The sequence below is a fragment of the Somniosus microcephalus genome, chromosome 12 (genome assembly GCF_052327205.1).
Source record: "Somniosus microcephalus isolate GS21.2 chromosome 12, FLI_Smic_1.0, whole genome shotgun sequence".
Taxonomy (NCBI): domain Eukaryota; kingdom Metazoa; phylum Chordata; class Chondrichthyes; order Squaliformes; family Somniosidae; genus Somniosus; species Somniosus microcephalus.
The window spans coordinates 162,575,732-162,599,395 of record NC_140998.1 but is presented as its reverse complement, the minus strand read 5'-3'; the positions used below and the strand labels follow the sequence as shown (position 1 = coordinate 162,599,395).

Sequence of the window (23,664 nt, the reverse complement as noted above, 5' to 3'; positions counted from 1 at the left end):
CATAGGGCTAGATTTTCAGTATAGACAGTTTTGGGGCGCTAACCTTAGCGCCCGCCCCAAAGTAGCGCCCCGTTGCCGGAAATTCAGTGGCTTCGCCCTAAGAGGTTGGTGGAGCGCTAAAAGAGGCGTTCCACTACTATCTTTAGGCGCTATGCCGGCGGTGCAGAGCGCAACACCCGAGCTCGGGCGCAGCGCACGGCAGACACTCTGGTGCCAGTGAGCTCTTAAAGGGGAAGGGTGCATGTGTTTTTTTCAAAGGCAGAGTCTAGGAGGAGGAGGAGGAGGAGGAGGGAGGAGGAGGAGGAGGAGGGGGGAGGAGGAGGAGGAGGAGGAGGACATTGACATTTTGTGCGTGCGCATCCGGCCGGCCGCTAAACTTTGCGCCGGCGCTAACGGGCAACTTAATTTGGGGCGGGGCGCAAACTGCGCTGCGCCCGGGCGCTACACGCATAGCGCCCGAAAATCACTTCTCTTAAGGCGCTAACTGCTGGCGCAAGCAACTGAAAATCTAACCCATAGAGTCATAGAGTTTTACAGCACAGAAAGAGGCTCTTCGGCCCATCGTGTCTGCGCCGCCCATCCCTCCTTCTCCAGTCTAATCCCATTTTCCAGCATTTGGTCCATAGCCTTGTATGCAATGGCATTTCAAGTGCTCATCCAAATGCTTCTTGAATGTTGTGAGGGTTCCTGCCTCTACCACCCTTTCAGGCAGTGAGTTCCAGCTTCCAACCACCCTCTGGGTGAAAAAGTTCCTCCTCAAATCCCCCCTAAATCTCCTGCCCCTTACCCTGAATCTGTGCCCCCTTGTTATTGACCCCCCTACTAAGGGGAAAAGTTCCTCTTTATCTACCCTATCTATGCCCCTCATCATTTTGTACACCTCAATCAGGTCCCCCCTCAGCCTCCTTTGCTCCAAGGAAAACAACCCCAGCCTGTTGAGTCTTTCTTCATAGCTGAGGCGCTCCATCCCAGGTAACATCCTGGTGAATCTTCTCTGCACCCTCTCCAAAGCAATCACATCCTTCCTATAGTGAGGCGACCAGAACTGCACACAGTACTCCAGCTGTGGCCTCACCAGCGTTTTGTACAGCTCCATCATAACCTCCCTGCTCTTATATTCTATGCCTCTGCTAATGAAGGCAAGTATCCCATATGCCTTTTTAACCACCTTATCTACCTGTTCCGCTGCCTTCAGGGATCTATGTACATGTACACCAAGGTCCCTCTGACCCTCTGTACTTCCTAGGGTCCTACCACTCATTGTGTATTCCCTTGCCTTATTTGTCCGTCCAAAATGCATCACCTCGCACTTTTCCGGGTTAAATTCCATTTGCCACTTTTCCGCCCATCTGACCAACCCGTTAATATCGTCCTGTAGCCTGAGGCTTTCCTCCTCGCAATTTACCACCCCACCAATTTTCGTGTCATCCGCGAACTTACTGATCATACCCTTTACATTCTCATCCAAATCATTAATGTAGATCACAAACAGCAAGGGACCCAGCACCGATCCCTGAGGTACCCCACTGGACACAGGCTTCCAGTCACAAAAGCAACCTTCGACCATCACCCTCTGCCTCCTGCCACTCAGCCAGTTTAGGATCCAACGCGCCAAGGCCCCCTGGATCCCATGGGCTCTTACCTTCTTGACCAGTCTCCTATGCGGGACCTTGTCAAAAGCTTTACTGAAGTCCATGTAAACCACATCCACAGCATTTCCCTCATCCACACACCTAGTCACCCCCTCGAAAAATTCAATCAGATTGGTCAGACATGATTTACCCTTGACAAAGCCATGCTGACTATCCCCGATTAATCCTTGCCTCTCCAAGTGGAGACTAATTTTGTCCCTCAGAATTTTTTCCAATAATTTCCCTACCACAGATGTTAGGCTCACTGGCCTGTAATTCCCTGGTTTATCCCTGCTACCCTTCTTGAATAATGGTACTACGTTAGCTGTTCTCCAGTCCTCTGGTACATCCCCTGTGGCCAGAGAGGTTCTGAAAATTTGTGTCAGAGCCCCTGCAATCTCCTCCTTTGCCTCACACAACAGCCTGGGATACATCTCGTCCGGGCCTGGTGATTTATCCACTTTTTAGCCTGCTAAAACCGCTAGTACCTCCTCCCTCTCGATGCTAATATGTTCAAGTATGTCACAGTCCCCTTGCCCGACTTCTATGTCTACATCGTCTTTCTCCATAGTGAACACTGAGGCAAAAAATTCATTTAAAACCCCACCTACTTCATCTGGCTCTACACACAGCTTGCCACTTTGGTCCCTAATGGGCCCTACCCTTTCCCTGGTTATCCTCTTGCCCTTAATATACTTATAAAACATCTTAGGATTTTCCTTTATTTTGCTCGCCAGTGTTATTTCATGGCCCCTCCTTGCCCTCCTAATTTCCTTTTTAAGTATGCCCCTGCACCTCTTATACTCCTCTAGGGCTTCCTTTGTCTTTTGTAACTGCTAAAAGCCCCCCTTTTTTTCCTAATGCATTTTTGTATATCCTTTGTCATCCAAGGTTCCCTTTACTTGTTGGTCCCACCCTTGACCTTTACAGGAACATGTTGGTGTTGTACTCTCTCTATTTCCCTTCTGAAAGCCTCCCACTGTTTTGATGTGGATTTTCCTATAAGTAGCTGCTCCCAGTCCACTTTTGCCAGATCCTGTCTTATCTTATTAAAATCGGCCTTCCCCCAATTTAGAACCCTGATTTCCGGGCCGTCTTTGTCTTTTTCCATGACCACCTTAAATCTCACCGAATTGTGGTCACTATCGTCAAAATGCTCTCCTACAGACACTTCCACCACCTGCCCGGCGACATTCCCTAGAATTAGGTCCAGTACCGCCCCCTCTCTTGTAGGACTTTCTACATGTTGGCTCAAAAAGCTTTCCTGGATGCACTTTAAGAATTCTGCTCCCTCCAAGCCTTTCACACTCTGACTATCCCAATTTATGTTGGGGAAGTAGTTCAGTGATAATGCAAGCATAATAGTTCCAGCGATGCAGATATTTTAAAGTCAGAATAATACACTTACTTGAGTGTGTTAATTTCAAAATAACACAATGGCTAGACTGTTACATACAGGACAACATTCGGGTTGGAATATGTTACACAGTATGACACGTATTACACACAGGGTAATGCACAGACAGTTGAATTTTACACAGGATAACATAGGCTGGAGTGTGTTACACACAGGATAATGTAGGCTAGGCTATTTTGCACACACACGGCAATATTGGCTAGAGTATATATGCAGAGACTGGTGTTTTCATAAAGAATATTGTTTGGACTGGTGTGTTATAAACAATAGTGTGAAAAAGATCTTTACACCTCATTTTGTTTCTCAGCTACTGAAATTTCTAATGTCCAAAATAATGGTTTAAATAAAATATTAAAACATTTTTTTCACAATAACACTTAATTTATTTTTTAGAATCATAGAATGGTTACAGACAGAAGGAGGCCTGTCGAGCCCATGTCGGCTCTATGCAAGAGCACTTCAACTAGTCCCACTCCCCCGCCCTTTCCCTGTAGCCCTGCAAATGTTTTTCCTTCAGGTATTTATCCAACTCCCTTTTGAAAGCCTTGATTGAATCCACCTCCACCACCCTTTCAGACGGTGCATTCCAGATCCTAACCGCTTGCACCTCGCGTTGCCTTTGGTTTTTCTTCAAATCACTTTAAATTTGTGTCATCTGGTTCTCGACCCTTCCGCCAATGGGAACATTTTCTCTCTATCTACTCTGTCTTGACCCCTCATGATTTTGAACACCTCTATCAAATCTCTCAACCTTCTCTGCTCTAAGGAGAACAACCCCAGCTTCTCCAGTCTATCCATGTGTTAATTCCATCATTAAAGTTTTTACTTGAAGCCTCGGCTTGGACATGATATTTTGGCTAGAGCTGTGACTCTGAGCTGAAGTTGGATTGTGCAGCCGGAGTATGTGTAATGTACCTAATTTTCCATGATGCAGTACTGGTGGAAATTTTAGCTGCATACAGTGACACCACTATTCCTGGCCAGAATGGAGATGATTGGGTAACTCCCCCATCAATCACGCCTGGAGACCACATCGATATAAGTGACTGGGATTGATTTTATACACAAAATTTTTATTTTGTAACTATCTCCCACTCACTGAATTTTTCTGGAGAAATCACACTGCTTTTATCGGGAGAAGTTGCTGCCGTTTCAGTTCTGTTTGCTACAGTTCGGAGAGACTCTTTAAATAGACTGTTATAAATCTCACCCTCATAAAGAAACTACTCGTGAAATAACGCTGGACGGCCAGCTGGTGGCGCCGTCCAAGGAGTATAAATACTCGGGCGTGGGCCCAGCTTTCCAGGGGCATTTTGTAAGACAGGAACTAGTGAAGTATAACTAGACCTCCATGTTCTGAAACAAGTTGATTAAAGCCTTGCTTTATACTCAAACCAAGTGCGTAGTGAGTTTTATTACGTCAGTTTAATCAATTTGATATCGACTCCACGCTTTGGGTGATTTCGGGAAACAGCCAGCTGTGACTCGAACCGTAGAAGGGAACTCAGACAAGTAATCGATCCATCTTGGAGCAACTACTCAGACCCGCCCGTCTCGACCTGGACCCGAATTCACTTACAACTGCTAAGGTATGGAAACACTGGTATCGTACCTTCAGCAACTTCCTTGAGGAGTGTGGTGAGAATGTTCCTAACAAGTTACAAATGCTTGCTAATTATGTATCCCCTCATGTGTTTGATTATATCAAAGACTGTGTAGATTATGACGCCGCTATCCAAATATTACAGCAGCTATATGTCAAGTCCCCAAACAAAATTTTTGCTCGGCATTCACTGGCCACAACTTGACAACAACCCGGGGAATCACTTGATGAATTCCTTCAGAAGCTTCGCAGGCTCAGCAAGGATTGTAATCTTAAAGCTGTTACAGCTGAGTAGTACCAGGAGGAGTTAATTCGTGATTCCTTTATTAATGGGATTGCGTCTCCCGCCATACGTCAGCGTCTGTTGGAGAATAAAACCTTCAAGTTACAGGCTGCCTATGACCAGGCACGTTCTCTGGACTTAGCAAAGAGGAATACAGATACCTATCTTTCACCATGTGCACGGGCTGCTGCTATCACATTTAGTGACTCCTTCCATTGGCCTCGGGTGGAAGCCCTCACGGATGACGACTCCAACTTGGCTGATGACAACCCTACCCTAGAAAGCTTCACTGATGACGACCCCGCCCTAGCGGCATCTTGGCAATCTGGAAGGAACTGTTTCTTCTGTGGAGGTGTGTTCCATTATAGGAAGTTTTGTCCTGCTCGTAACGCAACCTGCAATCATTGCAGCAAGAAAGGTCACTTTTTGGAGGTATGCCAGTCAAGAGCCGCTGTTAGTAAGAAAGGCCCCCTTTCCAAGGTATACCGGTCGAGAGCTCCTGTTAGTTTTTTAGCTACTACCTATAAAACTGCTCCTCCCCCAAGAGCCACTACTAAGGTTACAGCTGTCAAGGGTAAAACTGCCCCTCCTCCCATCACAGCTGTTTTTCCCCAAAGTCTGTCCCGTGCAACCACGAAGGTTTCGGTAAATGGACACATTTTGAGTGCACTAATCGACTCATGCAGCTCTGACAGCTTCATTAGTGAGTGGGCTGTCAGTAAGTTAAAACTGCGTATTTACCCCTCGGACAGGGAAATTGTAATGGCTCTGATGACACTGACCACCAATTGTTCCGGGTTTTGTCTTATCAACCTTACTCTCAATGGCGGCACTTATTTCTCCACCCGGCTCGGGCTGCTCAAAAACCTATGCAGTGATGTGCTCCTGGGACAGGATTTCCAGAAACAACACAAAAGACTCACTTTCGAGTTTGGAGGGTTAAAGCCAGAGCTTACTATTTCCAAAGTACCATTTTGTGCGATTTCGGTGGCTTCGCTTGACGAGCCCTCCTTGTTTGCCAATCTTTCCCCCCGATGTAAGCCCATAGTCACTAAATCACGACGTTTCAGCCAAGATGATCGATCCTTTATCGAGGCAGAAATCTCTCGCCTTCGAGCTGACGGTATCATTGAGCCATGTTCATCTTCCTGGTGGGCTCAAGTCGTCGTTGTTATTAATCCTCTGAAGCAACACAAGAAACGTCTTTGCATCGATTACTCGCAAACTATTAACCAGTATACCGACCTGGATGCCTACCCACTACCACGCATTGATGACATGGTCAATAACCTTGCCAACTACAAGGTATTTTCAACTTTTGATTTAAAGAGCGCATATCATCAAGTACCGTTAAAGGACTCTTACAAAAAGTATACGGCCTTTGACGCCAATGGTCGGCTTTACCAGTTTTGTCGCCTTCCATTTGGGGTCACCAATGGGGTGGCCGTCTTTCAACGGGCAATGGATAGCCTAGTCAAACAGGAGAACTTAACGGACACTTTTCCATATCTGGATAATATCACCATTGCTGGTCATGACCAGAAGGAGCATGATGCCAATCTCTAGAAATTTTTTGACGTTCTCCGTCGTCGCAACTTAACCTTAAATGAGTCCAAATCTGTGAAATCAGTACCATCAGTCAACATCCTCGGCTACTGGGTGGGCAACGGTTTCATCAAACCGGATCCGGAGCGACTTCGTCCGCTTCAGGAGCTCCCTCCCCCTACGAATCTCGGCTCTCTTCGTCGGGCACTCGGTATGTTCGCCTACTATGCAAAATGGATACCCCACTTCTCCGACAAGATCCAGCCCCTGTTTCACGCAAAGTCATTTCCGTTGGAGGCAACGGCTATTTCAGCTTTCAACCTCCTCAAGCGACAACTGGAAAAAGCCACGCTTCCTTCCATTGATGAAAATCTTCCTTTCTTGGTCGAGTGCGATGCATCGGATGTGGCGATCTCTGCTACCTTGAATCAAGGTGGTCGACCCGTTGCATTTCTGTCCAGAACTTTGCAGGGTAGCGAGTTCCATTATCCCCCTGTTGAGAAGGAGGCTACGGCCATCATCGAAGCGGTACGTAAATGGAGTCGTTTTCTCGCTCGTCGCCATTTCACACTTATAACCGATCAGCACTCCGTGGCCTTTATGCTGGATAACCGGAAACGCACTAAGATCAAGAATAACAAAATACAACTCTGGAGGATGGAATTGGCCGCCTTTGGATACACCATACATTATCGACCCGGGAAAGAGAATGTGGCCCTGGATACCCTCACGCGGGCATTCTGCTCTTCTATGTCAACTTCGACTCTTGCGGATCTTCATACTGACTTATGCCATCCTGGCGTTACCTGTATGTTGCACTTTGTGCGATCTAAAAATCTCCCATTTTCTACGGAAGATGTGAAAAGAACATGCTCCTCCTGTATAATTTGTGCGGAATTAAAACCGCAATTCTTCCGTCTATCGGATGGCTCGCTCATACACGCTATGCAGTGACTCAGCATTGACTTTAAAGGGCCATTGCCTTCCTCAACGCGAAACACCTACTTACTGACTATGGTGGACGAACATTCATGCTTTCCCTTTGCTTTCCCCTGTCCCAATATGCTTACTTCCACAGTGATCAAATGCCTTGAACAAGTCTTTTCCCTTTGCGGTACGGCCAATTTCATCCACTCTGATCGAGGTCACTCCTTCATGTCAAGCGAAATCAAAAGTGACCTCTCCCAACGGGGAATCACCACAAGTAAAACGACACCACCATCCCATCGGTAACGGACAGGTTGAGAGATACAACGCTATCATTTGGAACACTGTTCGTCTTGCGCTGAGGTCACGCAACCTACCAGACCAGCAGTGGGAAACTATGCTCCCTGACGTGTTGCATTCCATCAGGTCTCTTCTCTCTACGTCCACCAATGTCACACCTCACGAGCGATTCTTCAGCTTCCAGCGCTGCTCCACCCACGGAACGTCCCTACCGTCATGGTTGGCAGCTCCCGGCCCCGTGCTGCTCCGAAGATTCGTCCGATCGTCTAATAACGATCCTCTCGTCGATGAAGTAGAACTCACGGATGTCAATCCCACATACGCGCACGTGCGGTACCCTGATGGCCGGGAGTCTACCGATTCGCTCCGGGACCTGGTTCCTTGTCCGGCCGGTTCCACGGACCCAACTGATAAAGGGACCCACGGTGATGATGCCGACACTCTGCACTCCCCCGAAGATGACGCCCTACCTGGGACATCGAGAGATCTTCCGGCTGCCCCACCGGACCCACTCGGGGAGCCGCACGCTCCCCATGGGATGGCCACCCGAGGCCAGGACGCCTGTCAATCCCCGGCTATCAAACAGGATGAAGCCGGCTCTGCGCCTGTGGGGACCCGCAACCGGAGTCACGATCTCCCCAGCCTCCCTCGGGTCGATCAGGGCAACACGGGCCCTGTCGAGCCACCGGTACGGATCAAGCGGCCCAGGGACCAAGACACGGTCCGGGGAGACGTGCCTTCTAGCCATAAACTAAGATCTAAAAGACTGCGACTATTCGTGGTCCGCTTAATCCGTTAAGAGGAAGTCGTCGGACTTCCAAATCTTTTAGGTAGGAAGATTGTTATAAATCTCATCCTCATAAAGAAACTACTCATGAAATAACGCTGGACGGCCAGCTGGTGGCGCCATCCAAGGAGTATAAATACTCGGGTGTGGGCCCAGCTTTCCAGGGACATTTTGTAAGACAGGAACTAGTGAAGTACAACTAGACCTCCATGTTCTGAAACAAGTTGATTAAAGCCTTGCTTTATGCTCAAACCAAGTGCATAGTGAGTTTTATTACGTCACTCTGTATCTGCAAGTCATAAGAACATAAGAAATAGGAGCAGGAGTGAGCCTTTTGCCCTTTGAGCCTGCTCTGCCATTTAATAAGGTCATGGCTGATCTTTTACCTCAAATCCACATTCCCGCACTATCCCCATATCCCTTGACTCCCTTAGTATCTAAAAACCTCTCCACATTATATACCATCTGCCATATTCTTGCCCACTCATTAACCTGTCTATATCCCTTTGCAGCCTCTTTGTGTCCTCCTCACAGCTTACTTTCCCATCTAACTTTGTATTGTCAGCAATCTTGGATATGTTACACTCGGTCCCCTCATCTAAGACATTGATATAGATTGTAAATAGCTGAGGCCCAATCATTGATCCTTGCGGTACCCCACTAGTTGTAGTCTGCCAAGCCAAAAATGACCCGTTAATTCCTCCTCTCTGTTTTCTGTCCGTTAACCAGAACTCAATCCATGCTAATCAATTACTCTCAATCCCATCAGCCCTACTTTGTGTAATAACCTCTTGGGTGTCACCTTATCGAATGTTTTTTGAAAATCCAAATACACTACATCCACTGGTTCCTCCTTATCTACCTTGCTAGTTACAAACTCAAAACAGCTTTGTCAAACATAATTTCCCTTTCATAAGTCCATGTTGACTCTGCAAAATCATATTATGATTTTCTAAGTACCCTGTTACCACATACCTAATAATAGATTCTAGCATTTTCTCTACTACTGATGTCAGGCTAACTGGTCTATAGTGCCCTGTTTTCTCTCTCCCTCCTTGTATAGTGGGGTTATATTTGCTACCTTTCAGTCCACGGGGACCGTTCTAGAGTCTAGGAAATTCTGGAAGATCAAAACCAATGCATCCACTATCTCTGTAGCACCCTCTTTTAAAATCCTAGGATGTAGGCCATCAGGTTCAGGGGCTTTGTAGACTTTTAGTCCCATTAATTTCTCCAGTGCTATTTATTTACTAATAATAATTTCTATAAGTTCCTCATTTTCGCTAGACCCTTGGTTACCCAGTATTTCTGGAATGTTATTTCTGTCTTCCACCGTGAATACAGAAAGAAAGAAAGCCTTGCAGATGAAAAGTATTCGCTTAATGTTCCTGCCATTTCCTTGTTCCCCATTATAATTTCTCCTGTCCCTGCTTGTAAGGGACCCATATTTACTTTCACTAATCTCTTCCTTTTTAAGTAGCTATAGAAGTCCTGCCCTGCCTCCATCTCATTGGCGGACACAGTCCAACTCATTGGCGGACACAGAGCAACTCATTGGCTGACACAGAGCAACTCATTGGTGGACACAGAGCAACTCATTGGCGGACACAGAGCAACTCATTGGCAGACACAGTCCAACTCATTGGAGGACACAGAGCAACCCATTGGCTGACACAGGAATTCATTGGCGGACACAGAGCAACCCATTGGCGGACACAGTCCAACTCATTGGCGGACACAGAGCAACTCATTGGCGGACACAGCAACTCATTGGCGGACACAGAGCAACCCATTGGCTGACACAGAGGAATTCATTGGCGGACACAGAGCAACTCATTGGCTGACACAGTCCAACTCATTGGCTGACACAGAGCAACTCATTGGCGGACACAGCAACTCATTGGCGGACACAGAGCAACTCATTGGCGGACACAGAGCAACTCATTGGCGGACACAGAGCAACTCATTGGCGGACACAGTCCAACTCATTGGCGGGCACAGAGCAACTCATTGGCTGACACAGAGCAACTCATTGGCGGACACAGTCCAACTCATTGGCGGACACAGAGCAACTCGTTGGCGGACACAGTCGAACTCATTGGCGGACACAGAGCAACTCATTGGGGGACACAGTCCAACTCATTGGCAGACACAGAGCAACTCATTGGCGGACACAGTCGAACTCATTGGCGGACACAGTCGAACTCATTGGCGGACACAGAGCAACTCATTGGCGGACACAGAGCAACTCATTGGTTGGCACAGTCCAACTCATTGGCGGACACAGAGCAACTCATTGGCGGACACAGAGCAACTCATTGGCGGACACAGTCCAACTCACTGGTGGACACAGAGCAACTCGTTGGCGGACACAGAGCAACTCGTTGGCGGACACAGTCCAACTCATTGGCGGACACAGAGCAACTAATTGGCGGACACAGAGCAACTCATTGGCGGACACAGAGCAACTCATGGGGGACACAGAGCAACTCATTGGCGGACACAGAGCAACTCATGGGGGACACAGAGCAACTAATTGGCGGACACAGAGCAACTCATTGGCCGACACAGAGCAACTCATTGGCGGACACAGAGCAACTCATGGGGGACACAGAGCAACTCATTGGCGGACACAGCCCAACTCATTGGCGGACACAGTCCAACTCATTGGCGGACACAGAGCAACTCATTGGCGGACACAGTCCAACTCATTGGCTGACACAGAGCAACCCATTGGCTGACACAGAGCAACTCATTGGCGGACACAGTCCAACTCATTGGCGGGCACAGAGCAACTCATTGGGGGATACCGAGCAACTCATTGGCTGACACAGAGCAACTCATTGGCGGACACAGTCCAACTAATTGGAGGACACAGAGCAACTCATTGGTGGACAGAGAGCAACTCATTGGCTGACACAGAGCAACTCAATGGCTGACACAGTCCAACTCATTGGCGGACACAGTCCAACTCATTGGCGGGCACAGTCCAACTCATTGGCGGACACAGTCCAACTCAATGGCTGACACAGTCCAACTCATTGGCGGACACAGAGCAACTCATTGGCTGACACAGAGGTGTCAATAGACACTTTGGCGAATGTTTCAGCAGGTTCTGCTCAAAAGAGAGAACGCAAGAGACATAGTGTGGATCATTTTAACTTTTGTCATAGTTTAAAATGGGCATATTGGATTGGCTGCCCGTTATACAGCTCTCCCGAGTTTCCTTTCCAGTGGCTTCATCATAAGTTAAAAGTTCCCAGAGAGAGAGAGAGAGAGACAAATAGGCAGAGATGCACATCCAGGAACCAATCCCACCAAAATACTGAATTTGGTATTTACAGAGATCCGTTAATAACTCAGAAGCCAGTGCTTCATGATATGGGATCTGCCCCCTCCCATTCTGTACCTACCACCCTGTGCTGTCACGCCTCATGACTTGCCGATCCTACCCCGTCCCTCCATGCTGAGAGACACTAGTGCTGGTAACAACAACAACAAATTACATTTATATAGCGCCTTTAACGTAGTAAAATCTTCCAAGGCACTTCACCTGGAACGTTATCAAACAAAATTTGACACCAAGTTATGTGAGATATTTGGGCAGGTGACCAAAAGCTTGGTGAAAGAGGTAGGTTTTAAGGAGGATCTTGAAGGAGGAGAGAGCGCGAGCTGGAGAGGTTTAGGGCCTCGGCAGCTGAAGGCTTTCTTGGGTCTTCTCCCGCTCTGCTGCCGTCACTTCATCGGGATCCCCGAAAAAGGACCTGGTGTAGGAATCCACCAGTGAGCCAAGCCTCCCATTCCAACCACACGTTGTGCCAAATCTCAGGTTCACCTTCTACATTGATAACCAGATCAGAGCCCTCCCCATGCTGCCAAACTCTAGCAGCCCCACTGCAGTTCTGTCAAACCCCCACACAAGTTCTGCCAAAATCTACCTCCAAGTGCAGCTGAAGAATCCCTTGCCCACTACCCAGTACTGCTAATTACCAGATACCTACCCCCAGTTGCTGCATCTTGCATAACTTAAAGTTGCGGAGGGCATTGGAAGAGTTGCAGATGTAGGTTGGAAGAGACTGGACAAGGGGGGAAAAAAATAGAGTCGAGATTGGAAGAAATAAGTTCCGTGGGCCAAGAACAGGCTGAAACTCCACTTTAACAGTTTCCATGCCCTAACCATCTCCTTTTCATCATGGACATCCATTCCCTCTACACCTCCATCCCCCAGCAGGAAGACCTGCGGGCCCTCCCCTTCTTCCTTGAACAGAGGCCCACCCAGTCCCCATCCACCACCACCCCCCTCCTCCACCTGGCTGAACCTATTCTTACATTGAACAACCTCTCCTTTGATTCCACTCACTTCCTCCAAATAAAAGGTGTTGCTATGGGAACCTGTATGGGTCCTCACTACGCCTGCCTTTTCGTGGAATATGTGGAACATTCTTTGTCCCAGTCCTACTCTGGTCCTCTCCCTCATGTCTTTTTCTGGTACATGGATGAGTGTATCGGTGCCGCTTCCCGCTCTCACTTTGAACTGGAAAATTTCATCATCTTTGCTTCAAGTTTCCACCCCTCCCTTGCCTTCACATGGTCAATCTCCACCCCTTCCTCGTCTTCCCTATCTCTAATTCCAGGGATAAGCTGTCAACCAATGTCTATTATAAGCTCACTGACTCCCACAGCTACCTTGATTGCATTTCCTCCCACCCCGCTTCCTGTAAGTACTTTATTCCATTTTCCCAGTTTCTCTGTTGCATCTGTTCTGACGGTGCCACCTTCCCAACCAGTGCTTCCTTTTTCCTCAACCGAGGATTCCCCTGCACTGTAGCTGACAGGGTCTTCGACTGTGTCCATCCCATGTCCCACACTTCTGCCCTCATCCCTTCTCTTTCCCAGAACCACGATAGGATTCCCCTTGTACAAAAGCAAAATACTGCGGATGTTGGAAATCGGAAATAAAAACAGAAAATGCTGGAAATACTCAGCAGGGGTCAGGCAGCATCTATGGAGAGAGAAACAGAGTTAATGTTTCAGGTCAATGATCTTTCATCAGAACTGGAAAAAGTTAGAGATGTAACAGATGTAACAGCTGGCAAATTTAAATTCAGTTAATTTAATAAATCTGGCTTTAAAAATAGCTAGTATCCGTAATGGTGATCATGAAACGATCGGATTGTCGTAAAAGCCCACCTGGTTCACTAATCTACCTCCATCTGTCCATGACAGCATTGGTAGCAGTGACCATCGCACAGTTGTTGTGGAGATGAAGTCTCGTCTTCACACTGAGGACACCCTCCATCGTGTTGTGTGGCACTACCACTGTGCTAAATGGCATGCACAGCAGGCACCTCAAATCACTGGAGAGGTACCACCAACGCTGCCTCCGCAAGATCCTGCAAATCCATTGGCAGGATAGACGCACCAACGTCAGTGTTCTCGCTCAGGCCAACATCCCCAGCATTGACGCTTTGACCACGCTCGGTCAGCTCCGATGGACTGGCCACATCGTCCGCATGCCCGATACGAGACTCCCAAAGCAAGCGCTCTACTCAGAGCTCCGACATGGCAAGAGAGCCCGAGGTGGGCAGAGGAAATGCATCAAACGCACCCTCAAAGCCTCCTTGAAGAAATGCAACATCCCCACCGACACCTGGGAATCCCTGGCCCAAGACCACACAAAGTGGAGGAGAAGCATTCGGGAAGGCGTCGAACACCTCGAGTCTCTTCGCCGGGAGCAAGCGGAAGCCAAGCGTAAACAGCAGAAAGAGCGCACATCAACCCAAGCACCCCACCTACCCGCCCTTTTAGCCACTGTCTGCCCCACCTGTGACAGAGACTGTTGGTTCCGCATTGGACTCATCAGTCACCTGAGAACTCATTTTTAGTGTGGAAGCAAGTCATCCTCAGTTCCGAGGGACTGCCTAAGAAGAAGAAATGGGATAGATTCAGAACAGATCTTGCAGCTCAAAAACTGGGCATCCATGAGGCGCTGTAGGCCATCAGCAGTAGCAGAATTGTATTCCACCACAATCTGTAATCTTATGGCCCGCATATCCTTCACTCTACCATTACCATCAAGCCAGGGGACCAACCCTGGTTCAATGAGGAGTGCAGAAGAGCATACCAAGAGCAGCACCAGGCATACCGAAAAATGAGGTGCCAACTTGGGGAAGCTGCAACACAGGACTACATGCATGCTAAACAGTGGAAGAACATAAGAATATAAGAAATAGGAGCAGGAGTAGATCATTTGGCACTTCGAGCCTGCTCCGCCATTCAATAAAATCATGGCAGCATGCTATAGACCGAGCTAAGCGATCCCACAATCAACGGATCAAATCAAAGCTCTGCAGTCCTGCCACATCCAGTCGTGAATGGTGGTGGACAATTAAACAACTAACGGGGGAAGGAGGAGGCTCCATGAATATCCCCATCCTCAATGATCGCGGAGCCCAGCTCGCAAGTGCAAAAGACAAGGCTGAAGCATTGGCAACCATCTTCAGCCAGAAGTGCCGAGTGGATGATCCATATCGGCCTCCTCCTGAGGTCCCCACCATCACAGAAGACAGTCTTCAGCCAATTCGATTCACTCCACGTGATATCAAGAAACGGCTGAGCGCAATGGATACAGCAAAGGCTATATAGAGCCGGGCCCCAACAACATCCTGGCTGTCATGCTGAAGACTTGTGCTCCAGAACTAGCCGCACCTCTAGCCAATCTGTTCCAGTACAGCTACAACACTGGCATCTACCTGACAATGTGGAAAACTGCCCAGGTATGTCCTGTCCACAAAAAGCAGGACAAATCCAATCCGGCCGATTACCGGCCCATCAGTCTACTTTCAATCATCAGCAAAGTGATGGAAGGTGTCGTCAACAGTGCTATCAAGCAGTACTTACTCACCAATAACATGTTCACTGATGCTCAGTTTGGCTTCCGGCAGGACCACTCGGCCCCAGACCTCATTACAGTCTTGGTCCAAAAATAGACAAAAGAGCTGAATTCCAGAAGTGAGGTGAGACCGAGTGTGGCATCAAGGAGCCCTAGTAAAATTGAAGTCAATGGGAATCGGGGAAAACTCTCCACTGGCTGGAGTCATACCTAGCACAAAGGAAGATGATTGTGGTTGTTGGAGGTCAATTATCTCAACCCCAGGAGTTCCTCAGGGCAACCATCTTTAGCTGCTTCATCAATGACCTTCCCTCCATTATAAGGTCTAAAGTGGGGATGTTTGCTGATGATTGGACTGTGTTCAGTTCCATTTGTAACTCCTCAGAAAATGAAGCAGTCCATGCCCACATGCAGCAAGACCTGGACGACATTCAGGCTTGGGCTGATAAGTGGCAGGTAACATTCGTGCCACACAAGTGCCAGGCAATGACTATCTCCAGCAAGCGAGAGTCTAACCACCTCCCCTTGACATTCAACAGCATTACCATCGCCGAATTCCCCACCATCCATATCCTGGGGGTCAACATTGACCAGAAACTTAACTAGACCAGCTACATAATACTGTGGCAACAAGAGCAAGTCAGAGGCTGGGTTTTCTGCGGCGAGTGTCTCTTCTGACTCCCCAAAGCCTTTCCACCATCTACAAGGCACAAGTAAGGAGTGTGATGGAATACTCTCCACTTGCCTGGATGAGTGCAGCTCCAACTACACTCAAGAAGCTCGACACCATCCAGGACAAAGCAGCCCGATTGATTTGCTCCCCATCCACCACCTTAGTCAATCACTCCCTCCACTACCGGCGTACCGTGGCTGCAGTGTGTACCATCTACAAGATGCACTGCAGTAACTCACCAAGACTTCTTCAGCAGCACCTCCCAAACCTGCGACCTCTGCCACCTAGAAGGACAATGGCAGCATGAGAACACCATCACCTGCAAGTTCCCCTCCAAGTTACACACCATCCTGACTTGGAAATTTATCGCCGTTCCTTCATCGTCGCTGGGTCAAAATCCTGGAACTCCTTCCCTAACAGCGCTCTGGGAGTTCCTTCACCACATGGACTGCAGCTGTTCAAGAAGGCAGCTCACCACCACCTTCTCGAGGGCAATTCGGGATGGACAATAAATGCTGGCCTTGCCAGCGTCGCCCACATCCCGGAACAAATTGAAAAAAAGATTTTAAGCAGGGGCAGGGAAAGGGGGGAGGGGAGGAAAGAACAAAAGGGAAGGTCTGTGATAGGGTGGAAAGCAAGAGTGATTAAATGACAAAGCGTATGATTGTACAAAGCAAAAGGAGATGGTAATGGGACAAGTAAAGATACAAAAGATGGGTCTAGAAGAGAATCAGTGCTGGGACCGCTGTTGTTCACAATTTATATTAATGATTTAGACTTTGGAATCCAAAACACAATTTCTAAATTTGCGGATGACACCAAATTTTGGGGGGTGGGGAGAGGGGTGAGGGGGGAATAGCCAATACTGAGGAGGACTGCAACAAATTACAGGAAGACATTAATAAACATTTATTACATTTTGGTAGGAAGATTAAGGAGGTCACATTACTTGGAGGGTGTGAGTCTGGGTAGGGTAGAGGAGCAAAGGGATCTCGGCGTACAAGTACAAAAATCACTAAAAGTAGCGACACAGGTTAACAAGGCCATAAAAAAAGCAAACCAAACACGGGTTTATTTCTAGAGGGATAGAATTGAAAAGTAGTGAAGTTATGCTAAAGTTGTATCGAACCTTGGTTAGACCACACTTGGAGTACTGCGTACAGTTCTGGTTGCCATATTATAAAAAGGATATATAGGCACTGGAAATGGTGCAGAGAAGAAATGCCAGGGTATACCTATCAGGAAAGGATGAACATTCTGGGTCTCTTTTTCTCTTGAAAAGAGAAGGCTGAGGGGTGACCTAATAGAGGTCTTTAAGATTATGAAAGATTTTGATAGAGTAGATACAGAGAGAATGTTTCCACTTGTGGTGAAGAGCATAACTCGAGACCATCAATATAAGATAGTCACCAAGAAATCATATAGGGAATTCGGAAGAAAGTTCTTTACCCAGAGAGTGGTGAGAATGTGGAACTCGCTATCACAGGGAGTGGTTGAAGCGGATAGTATAGATGCATTTAAGGGGTGGTTAGTTAAACGTATGAGGGAGAGGGGGATAGAGGGTTATGCTGATAGATTTAGATGAGGAAAGACGGGAGGAGGCTCGAGTAAAGCATAAACACCGGCATGGACTGGTTGGATGAAATGGCCTGTTCTGGGCTGCATATCCTATGTAATCCTATGTGTAGCAGAATTATCAACAGCTGCCATCTGAAAAAATAGTGGCAGAGGTTATGATCTCAAATTGTTGAACTCGGCGTTGAGTCCAGAAGGCTGTAAAGTGCCTAATAGAATGATGAGGTGCTGATCCTTGAGCTTCGTTGGAACAGTGTAAGAGTCCGAGGACAGAGAGGTCAGAGTGGGAGTGGAGTGGAGAATTAAAGTGACAGGTGACTGGAAGCTCGGGGTCACGCTTGCGGACTGAACGGAGGTGTTCCGCAAAGCGGTCACCCAATCTGCGTTTGGTCTCCCCAATGTAGAGGAGATCGCACCGTGAGCAGCGAATACTGTATACTAAATTGCAAGAAGTACAAGTAAATCGCTGTTTCACCTGGAAGGAGTGTTTGGGGCCCTGGACAGTGGGAAGGGGGGAGGTAAAAGGGCAGGTGTTGCATCTCCTGCGGTTGCACGGGAAGGTGCTGTGGGAAAGGGAGGGGGTTTTGGGAGTGATTGTGGAGTGGACCAGGGTGTCACGGGGTGAGCAGTATCTTTGGAATGCTGAAAGGGGAGGGGAGGGGAAGATGTGTTTGGTGGTGGGATCACGCTGGACGTGGCGGAAATGGCAGCGGATGATCCGTTGAATGTGGAGGCTGGTGGGGTGAAAGATGAGGACAAGGGAAATCCTTGTTCCTGGCCCCAGCCGTCTCCTTTTCACCTGAGTTGGAATTGGAATGGCAGAGCTGGGTGGTTGATCAGATTAAACACATTTTTCTTGATTTTTTTTGCAGGTTCCTCTCTTTGTGGAGGTCTTTGCCCTTAAGGATCACGTGATCAGGATAAAAGTGAATGAGTTGAAGCCAATGAAGCCGAGATATGAAGTGCCTGATGTCATCATTAATGAGCCTGTCACACAAAGGTGAGATTCCTGGTGCAGCAAGCAAAGCCTGGTGGGAAGGGTTTCATTTGTCAAAGCTGCTTTTACAGTGCACCTGTATACAGGCTAGACCTGATGTCATTACAGGTACCTGTTACCAACCTAACCCCTCTGTGACACTGTTCTCTGGTGTTACTTGGACCCTATCCTGTAGGGCCATTCCGTGGAATCAATCCCCTATTGTAGTTTGTTATTCTCTGCTGCTAAAACAATGGCCGAGATTTTCCTTAGCTCGGCGGGTCTGGTGCAGCTGGGGTCGGTGGCGGGTCGCGGCCCCGCCGCTAGCTCCATCCCGCCCTGGAAAATGAATTTCCGTTGATAGGGCTTTCTAAGCCCGCCCAGCGCATTTCCCAGTCCATTTAGAGGAAGAGGGTCTGGTGATGTAATTCATGATGTGTCATCAGCTGGTTTCCTTAAAGGGACCATGGCCAATTTTCTTTTGACATTTGTGCTGTCAGTGTTCTACAGCATTGAAGTGCTGCAAACACTGACAATCACTGCAGGGCTGCACCCAGGCCCTCCCATGACTCCCTCCATATGCTTATGGAGGGTGTCAGAGCATGCAGGGAGGTCCTCTTCCCTTCCCATGGGCAGAAGACACCTCCCCAGGAGACCAACTTAGCTTGCGGAGGAGGTCCCAAGCAGGGATGTCATCAGGAGGACTAGGGTGCAGTGGCGCAAACCTTTCAATGATCTCAGTAGATCATGAAACGTTACTGCAAAGCCACACTCACCTTCATTCTGCTGTGCCTCTCATCACATCCTCATCACTCTGCCTTCCCTACCCTACTCCTGTACATCCTTACTCACACCAACTTACCTTGCACACCCACCCATCCTTCTCTATCTACATTACCATATCCCCATCTCACTAGCCAGCCCTCACACTCACCCTCATCCTAGTGCAATCATACCAACTAACAACACACTAGGGTAGCCACTTGGGTGTTTTATCCAGTATTCATGTAAAGTTTCTGTTAATGTGCTATCAAACATTGAAACCTTTATATTCAATACTTTCCATTCTTGGACAGATTTGTGTGCATCTTTGGAAGTGGCTTAGTGAGTTACAGTAAATGGTGAGACATAATGGTAGCCCCCCCCTCCACACAATGGTGGTGAGTGTGAAAGGAATGGCTTGGACATTGTAGGGATGCGTTATGGTGTTGGTGTGGGGTGGTGCCAACCTGGCGCATCATGTGGCAGCCAGGGTGTACAGCATCAAGTGAAGTAAATCTGATCATGGTGAAGCCATCCCTGGTCTCCCGGGCAGCAGTGTGCTCGGGTGCTGATGCCCTGTGTCCTGTGCAGCATCAGTTGATTGCGGAGAAGGTTGGTATTGTTGTTGGTGCTGCTGGTGTTGGGGCTGATCGTGGTTGGATTCTGAGGACCAAGGTGAGACAGTATAAAGGGCACCAATGTTGATAGAATAGATGGCAGAGATGACAGAAGCATTCTGTCAATGGTGAGAGAGTTCTTCCAATGAGGTAAAAGTGGATGGAGAGTGGAAAGTGGAAAGCCTGCAGAACCTGTGCTGGAAGTGGACTGAGAAACAACTTGTAGCTGAGGAAAGTGATGATCTGTCAAGTGGGAGCTTTTACTGTACATTTGCAGCTGTCAAGTAATCAGCTGGAGCAATGGCCACTGAACTCCCGCCTCAGGTTGACAGTCGTGGTCCCGGAAATGTGTGGTTCCTGTGGCCATGAGGTTAAAGTCAAAAGGTAGGTTAAAAAAGCCTGTTAATCATCTGTCAACTAGATGCTAATGAGTTTAATTGGGCCGCCCGCCGCTGCCTGTCGGGTCTGCTCAGTGCTGACAAACCAGACATTGGGAAAGGTGCGTGGCGGCGTGTTGACAATGGGTTCCCGACATTTTCCCACTCGACGCGCTGGCACCCTGGAAAATCTCGGCCAATGACTTCACTAACTGTTGAGCTTTTATTGTTGCGAGTAGGTTTGCACTCACAGTTGCCAATATGATTCCCGTTCTCAGCTATAAAATCAGATGAGGAACTCAATCGAGCAATCAGTAGGAGAGTGAGTAAACCTGGGCCACCTTTGCATGCCTCGTACTGTCCAGGAATGACAATAGTTATCATTGTTTTTAACTGATGCAGTAATGATGTAAAATTTGGTATTGGACTGCATTAGGTAGAATTATCCCGTACAGAGCTGTGGCCTAGATCAGCCATACCCCACCTACCAAACTCACCATCAATAGTTCTTTCTGCACCAGATCAAGTGCACATCAGTGCTCCTTTTCCTCTGCCTCAAACTTGCACCATCTGTCTCCACATCCAGTTTAAGCACTTCTAACTGGTATGCATGCTTGTGCTTTCCTCTGCGACCAATTGAGTTAATTCTCGCTCCCTGTCCACATTTATCTAAACCCTTTTAGACATTTGTATGTACTGCTACTACTCAATAACTTTAAATTTAAAAATTTGGATAGCACTTTGGTGTTTAAGTGATATTCCAATCCTGACCTTTTGCTGCCACCACTGTTATGTTTTTGGACTCCTTCCTCAGATACTTTCGCTGTGCTCATTGCCAAAGACCACTTCCGTGAACATTTGTTCTCTGCAAATTTGAGTGTGCCTTTACCTCCTCAGTATTTGGGTAAATCATGTAGGGACATAAGATATATTGTTTAAGCCAAATATAATGGCAAGGGTTTCTGTTTGAGCCAAGAGATCCTTGTCACTGCATTTGGCTTAAAATATCTATCGTGTGACCCCACATGATTTCTTTGAGTTTGCGATAGAATAAACCCTCTGTCAGACCCTGGCTTAGGTTACAAACTACCAAGCAGATTATTAACAGTAACTAGATAGTTAGACAGTAACAAAGGAGAGGAGCAGATTTACAGCAATATTCAGACCTAACTATTCCTCAGAATATGGAAAATAAGTTGCGCTAAAACCTAATGTGAAACTGGAGCCCAAGCAAAAGCGAAGGAAAACCTGAAAATGGTCTTTTTTTTGTTAGAACGACACAGAGTACGGGGTGATATAGTAGAAGTGCTTAAAATTATGAAAGCATGGCACAGAGAATAAACATCCAAAAACGAGCACTAAACTTCCTAAATCACCTCAAATCTAGCTCCCCAGACACCCTTCATTTCAAAGCCTTTCAGACCCAAGAGCTAAACCCAGAAAAGAGTCCCCTGAGTCAGCTGCTACTGAAACTAAGTACTCAGCCGGACCCTGACCAGCCCCAGACCAACACAGCCGTCCAAACACCAATCCGAGTGAACCAAATCATTAAACAACGCAAAGAAACCTACCTGGAACATTGGAACAAAATAACCGAAAGCCAAAGCAGATTAGAATGTTACCGGGCCCTAAAAAGAGAATATAAACTGGCAGACTACCTCACGACCATCAGAGACACAAAACAGAGACAGACCCTCACCAGGTACAGACTAAGCGACCACCAACTGGAAATTGAAAAAGGCAGATACAAGAAATCCTGGCAGCCTAGAGAGAATAGAATATGCGATCAATGTCTGGCCGGCGAGGTTGAAACAGAAATGCATTTCCTCCTAAAATGCGAAAAATTCAACACATCAAGAAACATATTATTCAACAAGCTAAGCCAAACAACCCCAGATTTCAAGGAATTGGATGACCTGTCAAAATTGAGATTAGTCCTAGGAGAAGGAGACAGACCATACCTTGGGACCAAATATGTAACAACATGTCACAACCTGAGGACTGTTTAAAATTAAGACTGTTTAAAATTAATATTGAACGTACCAAATGAAGTACAAAGACTGTTTAAAATTAATATTGTTTAAAAGTAATATTGTATGTACCCAACAAATGTCAAATCGATTGACACCTACAGAATGTTGGAAAACTGTACCTTTTTGCTATGTAAGCTTTGGCAATATGGTTCTCTGTAAACTTTCATGCCAATAAAGCATTTGAATTGGAAAAAATTGGAATTGGAATTGGAGTAGATAGATGCAGATGGTTGCAGTAGTTGAGGGGTCAAGAATGAGGGGTTATAGATACACGATTAAATGTAAGAGATTTGGAACAGAGGGCAGGAGAAACTCTTTACACAGAGAGTTGTGAGGCTGTGGAATTCACTTCCAGGATTAGTGGTTGAGGCAGAAACGAGGTCAACATTGAAGATTAGATTGGATAGGTGGATGAAGGAAAAGGGGTTGAAGGGATTTGGGATCAGGAATGTGATTGGGACTAGTGGAGGGCAAACACTGACATGAATTGGTTGACCAAATGGCCTGTTTCTGTGTTTTGACTTCTACGTACTTCTTTCTTTGTCTCTCATCTTCTCCTCAAGAGGAAGTGCAGACATATGCAAGATTTTTCACTATTAGAGATAGATACACGTCTGCAGTCTGGTTTGTGACCATCGTTTACCAAGGAAGAGGATTTTGCCAAAGCTACAATAAACGAGGAGTTTGTCGGGCTACTGGATGAGATAAATAGATAAAGAGGAGGTACTGGAAAGGCTGGCAGTACTTAAAATGGATAAGTCATCCGGTCCGGATGGGATGCATCCTAGGTTGCTGCGGGAAGTAAGGGTAGAAATTGCATACAGGGGTGGTGCCAGAGGACTGGAGGATTGCAAATGTTATACCTTTGTTCAAAAAAGGGAGAAGGATAAACCTGGCAATTACAGGCCAGTCAGTTTAACATCGGTGGTGGGGAAGCTTTTAGAAACAATAATCTGGGACAAAATTAACAGCCACTTGGACAAGCATGGATTAATAAAGGAGAGCCAGCACGGATTTATTAAGGGCAAATTGTGTTTTTTAATGAGGTAACAGAGAGGGTGGATGAGGGCAGTGCAGTTGTTGTTATATAAATTAACTTTCAAAATGCATTTAATAAAGTACCACATATTAGGACTGAAATGAGGAGGAATTTCTTCACCCAGAGAGTGGTGAGCCTGTGGAATTCTCTGCCACAGAGGGCGGTGGAGGCTAGTTCATTAAATATATTCAAGAAAGAGTTGGATATATTTCTTGAGGCTAAAGGGA

The 23,664-nt window shown here is 47.2% G+C and overlaps 1 protein-coding gene across 1 annotated transcript in view; it reads left to right on the top strand.

Annotated features, from left to right (window-relative positions):
• Window positions 1-23,664, top strand: part of LOC147109667 (neutral alpha-glucosidase C-like) — a 205,396-nt gene that overhangs the window by 4,644 nt on the left and 177,088 nt on the right. Inside the window, exon 4 of the mRNA XM_086002347.1 lies at window positions 18,506-18,633. Within this exon, the coding sequence (XP_085858473.1) occupies window positions 18,506-18,633 (128 nt within the window). The remainder of the gene's footprint in view (window positions 1-18,505; window positions 18,634-23,664) is intronic.